Source organism: Centruroides sculpturatus, unplaced genomic scaffold (assembly GCF_000671375.1).
Source record: "Centruroides sculpturatus isolate CEXI.00-Female unplaced genomic scaffold, Cexi_2.0 scaffold155, whole genome shotgun sequence".
Taxonomy (NCBI): Eukaryota; Metazoa; Arthropoda; class Arachnida; order Scorpiones; family Buthidae; genus Centruroides; species Centruroides sculpturatus.
This window is the reverse complement of record NW_019384386.1, coordinates 132,556-147,220: the sequence shown is the minus strand read 5'-3', so window position 1 is coordinate 147,220 and position 14,665 is coordinate 132,556. Positions and strand designations below refer to the sequence as shown.

Genomic DNA, 14,665 nt, shown 5'->3' with positions numbered 1-14,665 from the left:
TTGTACTTTGATAAGAATACCCAACCACCACCAGATATTGATAAATATAATTTCAAAATGGAAAAAAAATTATAAAATAAGAATTCCCAAATTAATATCCTCTGTAATTAATTATATGATAAAAAAAGCTTACTTATATAATCATTTAAAACAATATATTTGATCATTAAAGTCTGCGTAATAATTATATAATTATTTTTACATTATCTTCCAAAATAAATAAATTACTATTTTTTGCCCTATTAATATTTTTAGTATTTAGTTACTTAGTTAAAATATACTTATATAATTATTTAAAACAGTATATCTGACTATTAGTCAATATAATAATTATATAATTATTTTATATTATTTTCCAAAATAAATAAATACAATTTCTTTTACCTATTAAATTTCTCATAACTTAAAATACATACAATATAATTATTTAAATTTATATGATACATAAAAATTAGGAAGCACAATTTTTATCCGTTATCAATTTCAAAATATACCAAATTTACAAATTTAATTACATAAGTTTATTATAAGTTGGAATCACATTTTCTTAAATATACATAAGAATATAACACCATTTTGTGGCATTGACAGTGCAGTGAGAAAATAATTTTATAATTTTAAACATTATTACATTTAGCCTATTAAACAAGTTGTCATTACAATGTAAATATGGACTGATTTAAAAAAATAAAAACAATCATATTTATTTTAATTATTTATAATTAATCACATATTCTGTAATAAGACTTCAAAAAATGTCTATATAAGAATCTTTAAATACTTTTTACAATTTTATAATCATTATATTGCACTGTCGATGTATTTTTCAACAGTATATTAAATTTATCAAGAAATTGTAAACATTAAAATAATGAAAAATTGTCATAACTGCAAAAGTTAAAACCAATCTATTATAACAAAGTTAATTATTCATCTTAATTTATCTAAATTATCATCAACGTATAACATCAGCTCTTTTATCTCTTAATTTTCCACGAGTCCTTGTTCTAGCTTTGCATGCAGCTGCATTTGCAACATTCTGTTAAATATATGAATATGAATTTATGAAAAGTTAAATAACTAAATATGATCAAAGGAATTAATTTTATGTTAATAGACAGTTTACACTTACTCGTTCCATTTTACTAATTTTTGGTGTAAGCCCAGTATCTATAAGTGGTCCCAGTTCAAAAATATCACGCATCAATTCATTAACCTATAAAATGTAAAATAGCATGTAATTTTTTTCACTTTGAAATCTCACTAATAATTAAATGAAAGTTTAGCACTGAAAGGGAATATTAAAAAAAGTATATGCTTACAGAAAGATGAAGATTCATGCCGGATCCCAATAATTGACAAAAGGCATCATATTGATGTTTCCTACACCAACTATCAATATATAATGTTTCTCTTCCAAATTTTATTCTTATATCTGGAGTTTCACCATTCTATATAAAATAAAATAAAGCAAATTTTTTAAACTTACATAATTAGAGCTTAAAAATTTTAATATATTGCAGAAAAAATAACAATTTGATATAATTATTAAAATGTGAGTATGCTTAATATATCAAATTGTTAAAATAAAATCCAGTGGCACTTTATACTTTGAACTTAATTCATTCCAAGAGGTCATTTAAACTCCAAATTGTTTGAAGTCAGAATCAATTTTTCCCATTAGAAATAATGGAAAGTGAATCCACTCAGAACCTGAACAAACCCATTTTGATGAACTTAAATCATCAAATATACATAATTTAAGGTAAAAATAGCACTACTAACTGCCCTAATAATAAACTTAAATATAACAACTTACCTCTAAAAGCCAATATCGGTGCATTTTCTCCAAAAAAATACAATATCACAAACGTTTTCGAACATAAAGTTCTTCCTCAGGTGAGAAACGTATTGTATTTTTTTTTTTTGGGAGAAAACGCACCGATATTGGTTTTTAGAGGTTAGTTGTTATATATAGTGGTGTGCTGTTTATGTTTTAAACTTAAATATGAAAACCATAAGTAAAATACATAAATACTGTATAATAAAATGGAAATTGCATTTATTGGTTGCACTGTTGACTTCTACATCTTAACCTAGATGTGCCATTTAATTATAACATTTGTGAAATTTAACATAGTAATAGACAATGTGAGATTGTATTCTTTGTTTAGAAGCTTATTTTAAACTCATTACTTCACATTTGTTTAAATAAAATCAGGTCTTCAGATAATTATTATTAGCTGAATCTTTTTTAAACTACTTGTTTTCTTCATACAATACTGGTATTAAAACCATTCACAAATTACAATAATTATTGTTACAATTATTATAGTCAACAGATTAACATATATAACCTCATTAATGCACTTTTAACAGTGGTGAAATTTAACCATTGTTAAAGATATTAATTACACTAAGTAACCAAACAGCTAGATCATTCTTATTCTAACATATAAGGTAAAGGCACTGTTGAGGTTCAGAGACCAATTGTGGATCAGAATGATTTAAGTCATAATTTTTTCAGTTAGCAAACATATCAAACAGATACAAGTAACTTTTAACTCTTTAAAGCTCCTGTTCACATTATAGCTGAATTGCATGAAAGTGAACTCATTTTATGAAGTTGATTTTGATTTAGCAAAATCTGAAAATTAAGGAAAGTTCATTTTAAAATTATAGTAATAAGTATAATATTTAGAATTTAAGTAAGTATAATAGTGTAAGATATAATTTATCAAAAAAATAACAAACTTCATATTCTGTCCTTTGATTATGTTTCTGAGACAATTTTTCTCACTCATGTTTGCTTCTTGTGATACAGTGGCAACATGAATGCTTAGTTTTAATGACTAAACAAAACAGGTAAGAAATTTTCTTTCTCTCTCTTTTTTTTAATGGCAGAGTTAGTTACAGCAAGGAAGCTCTTAAAATGGCTGTAAATACAGTTATGAATGGTGGTCATAGTATTAGGGAAACTAAATGAACATATGGTGTATTCTTCAATACAAGGAGAGTTAATGGTTTCATAGATAGAAACCACATTATATTTAAGTACAAACTATTTATACTGTTCTTAGACCATGTACAGTTGAGTATTAGCCAAAACCGTAAATTGTACAAAGAGACCCACAATTGGTTCCTGGGGTTCAATTAATTGTAGATAAAATGTCATAGTCCATATAAACAAAGTAAAAATGAATGAAATAATTTTTATTACGCTGAAAAGGTATAATGACAATTATGAGAGTCTGATAAAGAAATAAATGCAAAAATAGTTATTACTTAGCTAATATACATGCTGATATATAGATTTATGCTTAGGCTGATCCGAAACTGGTGTCTTTATCTTATAATATATGTATTCAAAGTGCTGACATTCAAAGTAAAATAACTGAACATCTTACCAATATTGTAGACAATAATTCAATTATTATCTTTTATATACAATTTTTACTTTACCTCTTTATAATATTAGTATAGATATAGATTAATGTTTGTAAGTATGTATGTAAGTTTGTTTGCAGCAGGTAATCTCCAAAACTACTCATCCAATTTCAAAAATTCTTTCACCAATATTTAGAATGGAACCTCAGGGTGGACATAGGCTGTATATTATTCCATTAAACATTCATATAAATTAAAATATATAATCTAGGTTAAGGCTTTTATGTCCAACAGATGGGGCTACAAGTACAGTGCCCTAAGTTTGCTTTTCTGTGAGGCATTATGCCTTTCTTTGAAAATGAACTAAACCAGATCATCATCTATCTATCTATATAAATAAAAATATAATGTTTGTTTGTTCCTACCGACTCCTTTGAAATTTTGACACAACGCTGCATTCGAATATGCATGTGTTTTTATATAATATACGTGTCAAAATTCCCACCACTGAAGGGAGATGGTTAGGATTAAGGCTTACCGTGAAGAACTTGGCTTCTATTATATTATTTTAGATGCGGGTTTTTGCGTTTTTGATCGCGTTTTAATAGGGTACGTCAAGAGAATGCACACCAAGAAGAAATTTTTCGAAAAATTTCCCCCCACGGGGGAAGTGTTATACATTTATAGTAGATACATTTTGAGCCACAACAACGCGTGGCGGGGTCTGCTAGTATATAATAAATTAACAACTAAAAAAATAATTTATAAAAATGTTGTTTGTATAACAGAAATATATTAAATATTTTTTGAGAAAGATATATGAAATACCTTATTTATGCTATTTATTAGTTTAAGGTGTGTTTCAAATTTATACGGACACAAAAAAATTAAAGTGAAACACAAATTTGCTGCATTAAGTGACAACACTACAAAATAAGAATTTTAATCAAACATTAATATTTTGTCACTGAAAATAATATTTTTGAAAATCTTATACAAAAAAACAGTTACATATTTATCCGGACAGGCACTCATTTTATGACTTAAACAGAATATTGTTTAGTTTCAAGCATTGAAATATGCAAATTAGCTTACATATCTAATTGTAATACAAATTCTTTACGTTGTTCAACGTTCTAAAATGGGTAGAACAAAAAATTTATCTGATTATGAAAAAGGGAAGATTGATGCCTATAAATCACAAGGCAAGTCAATAAGAGAAATTGCAGCATATATAAATCGTCCAAAATCAACTGTTGGTGATTATTTATCAAAAAGACGTGGCAAGGATGTACCAAAATTCAAGACAGGTCCAAAACCCAAGCTTACTCCTCGAGATTGTAGACAAATCATCAAGGTTTGCTCCACAAAACAAACATCAGTAAGAAAAATAAAACAAGAATTAGACTTGCCTTGTAGCAGCACAACAGTGTGGAGAGTTTTAAATAAATCTCCAATGTTAAAATTCAGAAAAAAAGCTGTAATGCCACCACTTTCATTAAAGCACAAAAGTGACAGACTTGATTGGGCACAAAAACACATGACATGGTCCGAAGAATGGATTGAAGTTTTGTTCAGTGATGAAAAAAAATTCAACTTAGATGGTCCAGACGGTTGGAAGTATTATTGGCACGATTTAAGAACCGAAAAACAAATATTTTCAAAACGCCAAATGGGTGGGGGATCAATAATGGTGTGGGGTGCGTTTGGATTCAACGGAACCACAGATTTAGCATTTATAACTCAAAGAATGAATTCAAAGAAGTATCAAGGCATGCTTGAAGATCATTTATTGGAAGCTGGACCAAATATTTGTGGACCAAATTGGATCTTTCAACAAGACAATGCCCCTGTGCATGCCTCTAAATCAACAAAAATGTGGTTTAAACGTAAAAATATTAATCTGATGACATGGCCTGCTAGAAGCCCTGACCTGAATCCGATGGAAAATCTTTGGGGGATGATGGTTCGTACAGTTTATGCCAATGGAAAGCAGTTTTCCACAATTCATGATTTGAAGGCAGCAATTTCAGATGCTTGGGATAAACTTAAGATTGAATTCCTTCAGAATCTAATTGAAACAATGCCTAATCGAGTATTTAATGTAATTAAGTTAAATGGTGGTTACATTGGCCATTAAATTGTAAGAAAACTTTGCAATTTGAAACCTGTCTGGATAAATATGTAACAGTTTTTTTGTATAAGAGTTTCATAAACATTATTTTCATTGACAAAATGTTAATGTTTGATTAAAATTCTTATTTTGCAATGTGGAAACATGTAAATCCATGTTATTTTTAATAAAACATTTGTCATTTAATGCAGCAAATTTGGATTTCACTTTAATTTTTTCGTGTCCATATAAATTTGAAACACACCTTATTTTGATGTAAGTCCTAACGGATTATCTGCCTGATAATGAACAGATTCAATATACCTAATTCATAAATATCTTATTTAAGATGTGAATTAAAATAAATAATATTTATATTTACTTTACAAGAGAAAAAACTATGAACTAATTGAACAGAACAATAGCAAATTCAGACGTTTTAGTGAGACTTGCTGAAATAAATCTTTAGCAAAAATCTGCAGAACCAGGCCATCTAAAATAAAACCAATATTTGTTTTTTTTTTGTAGTATGTGCTGTATTGGATGGAGTCATTAAAAATTTGTAAAGGGTGTATCAAAGTAGAAACATTTATTAAAAAAAACTGGTGCTTAAAAAAATTTTTTTAATGTTGTTTTAGATACATTTTGTTGTTTATCACAATTATATTTTTCTGTAAGAATTTTAATCCAATAAATTTTTGTAAAACTCGGAGTAATTTGTTATATAAAAAAATAAACTTTATAAATATTGTATCATACACATAATTAAAAAAATATTCACATATATAAGTCAGCAGTTATTTAACTTCATTGTTACAATGAAATTAAATAACTGCTGACTACCATACTAACAACACAAAAATAAAAAAGATTTTGCACAATTTATTGTTGCAAGCATCTTAAATAACTCAACAGTTCATTATTTCTAGCCATATACAGTAGAATTCTGTGTTGTACGAGTCACTTAGATTTTACAAATACGCGAACCATTCACAGCCTGGCACTTGTGCAGTTTAGGGGGTATGGCTGTTTTCTTCCATAAAATTAATCGATTCTATACTAATTTGACTTAAACATTTCCAAAACATGTATAATTTTTTCAGAATAATCCATACAAACTATGCTATAAACAAAAAATTGTAGGAATACTTAATAAGTGTGCACCGTTTGAAGACGCCATTGCTTAAGCTTGTTTTTGTCATGGAGTGACTTATCGGATGACCGTCATGTGTTTCCTGATAAGTTATTCCTTCTGTGAAAAATTTGCTGAACTTTGGAGACATCATTAATAGAAATATAATTTTTATGGCCATTGAATAATAAATGTTTTTTAGTAGGTCCGCTGCTCATTTAAACTCAACGGTTTGTGCAATGTCCACTATTGGTCCAGATTCAACCAATCCTGTCGAGACACGAGTCAGCCGTGACAATCTGTCTCGTTCTTTTACCATGTCATACAAGCCTCTTTTAGCGTGTTATATGAACATGATCACAATTTTTCTACCCTGTTATACGAATCCGTCTTATATGAACCTGTGTTATAGGGGGTCTACTGTACATACATGTTAAATTCAATTAAATAATCCCTCAATTTAAGAAACTTTAGATTTAATTTAGAACAAAAATTTCTGTCTATTAAAAGACAAATTTTTGCTCTAAAGGAAATAACTATATAACTTCTCTATTTGCAACAGAGCACATTAAAAGAGATTGGGTTAATACATCAATGACTATAAATTACTCAATGTACATTATAACAATATTTGAGTACATTAATAACAAATTTATATGTACAAAATGTATGTTTTTAAAATACAATCAATACAATAAACTTTTGGCACAGTGGACACCATCTTCCCCCATTAAATCAAGGGTTTACTGAATATAGAATTTACAGATTATTATTATCCATAATTGTATCTAAAATCATCACTTGCTCTTTATTATATAGATCATTTCTGGGAATTAATAAAATTATCTGGTAATTTTTTAAGTGCTATAATTAGGCACTATAATTAAGTGCTATAATTATGCTTAAATAGGCATATCATTTAAAATTATTCCTTGCTCTTTATTATATAGATCATTTCTGGGAATTAATAAAATTATCTGGTAATTTTTTAAGTGCTATAATTAAATAGGCATATCATTTAAAATTATTCTCCATTAATTTAAAAAATTTCTCTCAAACTGGAAGTTAAATTTATTTAAATTATCAATGTGTGAAAGTAAATACTACTTTATGATTTTGACATTAAAATTAATTCTAGTATTTTATATTTAGTAAATTTAAATAATACCTCAACTGCTTTCAATATATCTCGAAAACTGGAACGTTGCTGTCTACGGTCCTTTTTAGCCCTAGATTTATGACAGTCTGTAGCTAAATCATGAAGCTTATTACACAAATCAGTTATATTTTCACCTTCATAATCCTAAAAAGAAAAATAATGAAGATATTTTAAAAAATATCAATTGACTATTAATCAAATAAAATTTATGCATTTTATCTTTTTACAGTGAAGTGTATTGTTGTGTTTCTAAAATCATCATATCAAACTAATGAAATCATTTCCTGGAGGCAGTGGAACTATCTAAAGGAGTACTAAGAGACAAGTAAGCAGCAAAGCTGTAAGAATTATTAAAATAAATTTTAATATCACTTTAAAGGTATATTTACTCATTTTTCAGCATAATCATGGCAGAACTGCAAAGGTTTGACCTACAAAGACTAAAGCACAAGCTCTAATATTGTATCAGTTAGACTATAAAACTTGTGACATGCAGCAGGTAGTTTTAATTTTACACTGAAATGATGATTTTAAAACAATTCCAAGCATTTTATTAGCCTCATTTGCAAAATTATTTTTAATGTGTTAATTAAGCTGAGACTTACATATTGGTACAATAAGCTTTTCAATCATTTTGTAATAATTGATAAGAATTCAGTTGTTTAGTAATATTATCATTGATTATATTATTACAGCTTTTGAATTACTTCTTTGAATACAGTAGTCATTATACCATTGGAAATAGTTAGAATGCAAACACTTAAAAAGAAAAATTAAATGGTGATTGAGCTAATAAAGCATTACAATATAAACTATAGTTAAACAAGTTTCCATTTATTGAAAATTCATGATTAACAAATTTAAATTGATTAAGTTTCTTATTTTGGGCTACTTCATATGGGAAACTCATCACTTCTAATTGTTATGTAATTGTGGGAAAAAAATTAATTACTCACTTATTATAGTTGATTATAGTAGTATTTGTTCATATAATATATAAACAATGTCTAATATTTACTTTTTGAAGCAAAAAATTTATTCACTTTGCTTGATGTAGATTCCGCAAACTCCACTACCTTTTGCAGTTAAGCAGGAAGAGTGGAACACGACACCATAAACAGAGTAATAACTTTTAACCCCAGGCACTAGAGACATGCAATTTGTTTTGTTTGAAAAAAATAAATGCATGCACATTCATAAACACTGCAAATTAATTGTATCTTTTTAATTTTTTTAAATGTTTGCTTTTTCTTGATAATTTAACATTGAAAAATTATTTTAAATTTGTATCATGTATTAAATTTAACAATCATTAAGAGTGATATGTTTGTGATAAAAAAACAAATCAATTCTATCCTGATTGTGTTTCAAATTAATAAATTGTGATTGTGATATATCTCGCTTAAAGCAAAATATTACAATTTATTAATTTACAAAATAATTAACACAAATAGTGGACTTTAAAAGATGCAACCTTAGAACAGGTAATGTATGTTCAGGTTCAACACAAATCTACAAAATACAGGACAATTCTGTGTTCCAACAAAATTTATTAGGATGATGGGACACAACCTCAAAATAAGGGACATGTATGAACCTTACCCATAATATAGGAAAAATTTTGACAGCTTACCTAAAACAGAAGTATTAAATTAATATTAAAAATGAGCAATTATTTATTGTGACATCATCACAACACCGGGCTGCAAATTTTTATCATGTTTTTAATTTCATTTGAAATATATGCTCTCCACCTCAAATTAGTGGTGGCTTGCACTTATACATCATGCTTTTCCTTTAACAATAGAGCAGTACCATCTAACATCTTTCAGGGTAAAAGTTTTGAATTAAGTAACATGACTTTCAGTTTGCATCGAAAGTTCGTATATAGTTAATCGGGGCTCCTGCCCCTAAGGTTTCTATATCTGGTCTCAGATTTCATCTAACTCCATTCCCAAGATTATGGAAAAAGTAGACAGACAGTTTATAAGTCTACAATTTTTTCAAATTGCAGCCCAATAACTATTATTTTTTTACATATATAACGGAAACTACAATATTGAAACTCTGAATTATCTACTACAAGATGTAATATTACATTAGATTTTAAGTAAATTAGTTTACCTTTAAATACAGAAATTGCATTACTATTTATTATTTATGAAACTTTAAATGCACAGTGTTTCAAGTACCCAAACTTTAGTGAATATTTTTAATAAAGACTAATATTACAAGACATATTCTTTTATTCCAGATATGCTGCTGTTTTTTCTTCTGAAAACTCAAGAACCTCAGAAATACATTCATAGACCCTAGGGGTCTCCAGAACACAGCTGAGAAACATTNATAACTTAAAATACATACAATATAATTATTTAAATTTATATGATACATAAAAATTAGGAAGCACAATTTTTATCCGTTATCAATTTCAAAATATACCAAATTTACAAATTTAATTACATAAGTTTATTATAAGTTGGAATCACATTTTCTTAAATATACATAAGAATATAACACCATTTTGTGGCATTGACAGTGCAGTGAGAAAATAATTTTATAATTTTAAACATTATTACATTTAGCCTATTAAACAAGTTGTCATTACAATGTAAATATGGACTGATTTAAAAAAATAAAAACAATCATATTTATTTTAATTATTTATAATTAATCACATATTCTGTAATAAGACTTCAAAAAATGTCTATATAAGAATCTTTAAATACTTTTTACAATTTTATAATCATTATATTGCACTGTCGATGTATTTTTCAACAGTATATTAAATTTATCAAGAAATTGTAAACATTAAAATAATGAAAAATTGTCATAACTGCAAAAGTTAAAACCAATCTATTATAACAAAGTTAATTATTCATCTTAATTTATCTAAATTATCATCAACGTATAACATCAGCTCTTTTATCTCTTAATTTTCCACGAGTCCTTGTTCTAGCTTTGCATGCAGCTGCATTTGCAACATTCTGTTAAATATATGAATATGAATTTATGAAAAGTTAAATAACTAAATATGATCAAAGGAATTAATTTTATGTTAATAGACAGTTTACACTTACTCGTTCCATTTTACTAATTTTTGGTGTAAGCCCAGTATCTATAAGTGGTCCCAGTTCAAAAATATCACGCATCAATTCATTAACCTATAAAATGTAAAATAGCATGTAATTTTTTTCACTTTGAAATCTCACTAATAATTAAATGAAAGTTTAGCACTGAAAGGGAATATTAAAAAAAGTATATGCTTACAGAAAGATGAAGATTCATGCCGGATCCCAATAATTGACAAAAGGCATCATATTGATGTTTCCTACACCAACTATCAATATATAATGTTTCTCTTCCAAATTTTATTCTTATATCTGGAGTTTCACCATTCTATATAAAATAAAATAAAGCAAATTTTTTAAACTTACATAATTAGAGCTTAAAAATTTTAATATATTGCAGAAAAAATAACAATTTGATATAATTATTAAAATGTGAGTATGCTTAATATATCAAATTGTTAAAATAAAATCCAGTGGCACTTTATACTTTGAACTTAATTCATTCCAAGAGGTCATTTAAACTCCAAATTGTTTGAAGTCAGAATCAATTTTTCCCATTAGAAATAATGGAAAGTGAATCCACTCAGAACCTGAACAAACCCATTTTGATGAACTTAAATCATCAAATATACATAATTTAAGGTAAAAATAGCACTACTAACTGCCCTAATAATAAACTTAAATATAACAACTTACCTCTAAAAGCCAATATCGGTGCATTTTCTCCAAAAAAATACAATATCACAAACGTTTTCGAACATAAAGTTCTTCCTCAGGTGAGAAACGTATTGTATTTTTTTTTTTTTTTGGAGAAAACGCACCGATATTGGTTTTTAGAGGTTAGTTGTTATATATAGTGGTGTGCTGTTTATGTTTTAAACTTAAATATGAAAACCATAAGTAAAATACATAAATACTGTATAATAAAATGGAAATTGCATTTATTGGTTGCACTGTTGACTTCTACATCTTAACCTAGATGTGCCATTTAATTATAACATTTGTGAAATTTAACATAGTAATAGACAATGTGAGATTGTATTCTTTGTTTAGAAGCTTATTTTAAACTCATTACTTCACATTTGTTTAAATAAAATCAGGTCTTCAGATAATTATTATTAGCTGAATCTTTTTTAAACTACTTGTTTTCTTCATACAATACTGGTATTAAAACCATTCACAAATTACAATAATTATTGTTACAATTATTATAGTCAACAGATTAACATATATAACCTCATTAATGCACTTTTAACAGTGGTGAAATTTAACCATTGTTAAAGATATTAATTACACTAAGTAACCAAACAGCTAGATCATTCTTATTCTAACATATAAGGTAAAGGCACTGTTGAGGTTCAGAGACCAATTGTGGATCAGAATGATTTAAGTCATAATTTTTTCAGTTAGCAAACATATCAAACAGATACAAGTAACTTTTAACTCTTTAAAGCTCCTGTTCACATTATAGCTGAATTGCATGAAAGTGAACTCATTTTATGAAGTTGATTTTGATTTAGCAAAATTGAAAATTAAGGAAAGTTCATTTTAAAATTATAGTAATAAGTATAATATTTAGAATTTAAGTAAGTATAATAGTGTAAGATATAATTTATCAAAAAAATAACAAACTTCATATTCTGTCCTTTGATTATGTTTCTGAGACAATTTTTCTCACTCATGTTTGCTTCTTGTGATACAGTGGCAACATGAATGCTTAGTTTTAATGACTAAACAAAACAGGTAAGAAATTTTCTCTCTCTCTCTCTCTCTTTTTTTTTAATGGCAGATTAGTTACAGCAAGGAAGCTCTTAAAATGGCTGTAAATACAGTTATGAATGGTGGTCATAGTATTAGGGAAACTAAATGAACATATGGTGTATTCTTCAATACAAGGAGAGTTAATGGTTTCATAGATAGAAACCACATTATATTTAAGTACAAACTATTTATACTGTTCTTAGACCATGTACAGTTGAGTATTAGCCAAAACCGTAAATTGTACAAAGAGACCCACAATTGGTTCCTGGGGTTCAATTAATTGTAGATAAAATGTCATAGTCCATATAAACAAAGTAAAAATGAATGAAATAATTTTTATTACGCTGAAAAGGTATAATGACAATTATGAGAGTCTGATAAAGAAATAAATGCAAAAATAGTTATTACTTAGCTAATATACATGCTGATATATAGATTTATGCTTAGGCTGATCCGAAACTGGTGTCTTTATCTTATAATATATGTATTCAAAGTGCTGACATTCAAAGTAAAATAACTGAACATCTTACCAATATTGTAGACAATAATTCAATTATTATCTTTTATATACAATTTTTACTTTACCTCTTTATAATATTAGTATAGATATAGATTAATGTTTGTAAGTATGTATGTAAGTTTGTTTGCAGCAGGTAATCTCCGAAACTACTCATCCGATTTCAAAAATTCTTTCATTAGTATTTAGAATGGAACTTCAGGGTGGACATAGGCTGTATATTATTCCGTTAAACATTCATATAAATTAAAATATATAATCTAGGTTAAGGCTTTTATGTCCAACAGATGGCGCTACGAGTACGACGCCCTAAGTTTGCTTTTCTGTGAGGCATTATGCTTTTCTGTGAAAATGAACTAAAGCAGATCATCTTCTATCTATCTATATAAATAAAAATGTAATGTTCGTTTGTTCCTACCGATTCCTTTGAAATTTTGACACAACGCTGCATTCGAATATGCATGTGTTTTTATATAATATACGTGTCAAAATTCCCCCCACTGAAGGGAGATGGTTAGGATTAAGGCTTACCGTGAAGAACTTGGCTTCTATTATATTATTTTAGATGCGGGTTTTTGCGTTTTTGATCGCGTTTTAATAGGGTACGTCAAGAGAATGCACACCAAGAAGAAATTTTTCGAAAAATTTCCCCCCACGGGGGAAGTGTTATACATTTATAGTAGATACATTTTGAGCCACAACAACACGTGGCGGGGTCTGCTAGTATATAATAAACTAACAACTAAAAAAATAATTTATAAAAATGTTGTTTGTACAACAGAAATATATTAAATATTTTTTGAGAAAGATATATGAAATACCTTATTTATGCTATTTATTAGTTTAAGGTGTGTTTCAAATTTATACGGACACAAAAAAATTAAAGTGAAACACAAATTTGCTGCATTAAGTGACAACACTACAAAATAAGAATTTTAATCAAACATTAATATTTTGTCACTGAAAATAATATTTTTGAAAATCTTATACAAAAAAACAGTTACATATTTATCCGGACAGGCACTCATTTTATGACTTAAACAGAATATTGTTTAGTTTCAAGCATTGAAATATGCAAATTAGCTTACATATCTAATTGTAATACAAATTCTTTACGTTGTTCAACGTTCTAAAATGGGTAGAACAAAGAATTTATCTGATTATGAAAAAGGGCAGATTGATGCCTATAAATCACAAGGCAAGTCAATAAGAGAAATTGCAGCATATATAAATCGTCCAAAATCAACTGTTGGTGATTATTTATCAAAAAGACGTGGCAAGGATGTACCAAAATTCAAGACAGGTCCAAAACCCAAGCTTACTCCTCGAGATTGTAGACAAATCATCAAGGTTTGCTCCACAAAACAAACATCAGTAAGAAAAATAAAACAAGAATTAGACTTGCCTTGTAGCAGCACAACAGTGTGGAGAGTTTTAAATAAATCTCCAATGTTAAAATTCAGAAAAAAAGCTGTAATGCCACCACTTTCATTAAAGCACAAAAGTGACAGACTTGATTGGGCAC

The 14,665-nt window shown here is 27.5% G+C and overlaps 1 protein-coding gene across 1 annotated transcript in view; it reads right to left on the bottom strand.

The window, feature by feature from the left end:
- Positions 1–362: 362 nt before the first annotated feature.
- The window catches only part of LOC111618068 (interferon-related developmental regulator 1-like), a 59,619-nt gene continuing 45,316 nt past the window's right edge, over positions 363–14,665 (bottom strand). Inside the window, exons 8-11 of the mRNA XM_023359495.1 lie at positions 7,801–7,935; positions 1,323–1,451; positions 1,133–1,216; positions 363–1,039 (exon numbers count right to left, since the gene is read on the bottom strand). Of these exons, the coding sequence (XP_023215263.1) occupies positions 956–1,039; positions 1,133–1,216; positions 1,323–1,451; positions 7,801–7,935 (432 nt within the window). The 3' untranslated portion in view covers positions 363–955. The remainder of the gene's footprint in view (positions 1,040–1,132; positions 1,217–1,322; positions 1,452–7,800; positions 7,936–14,665) is intronic.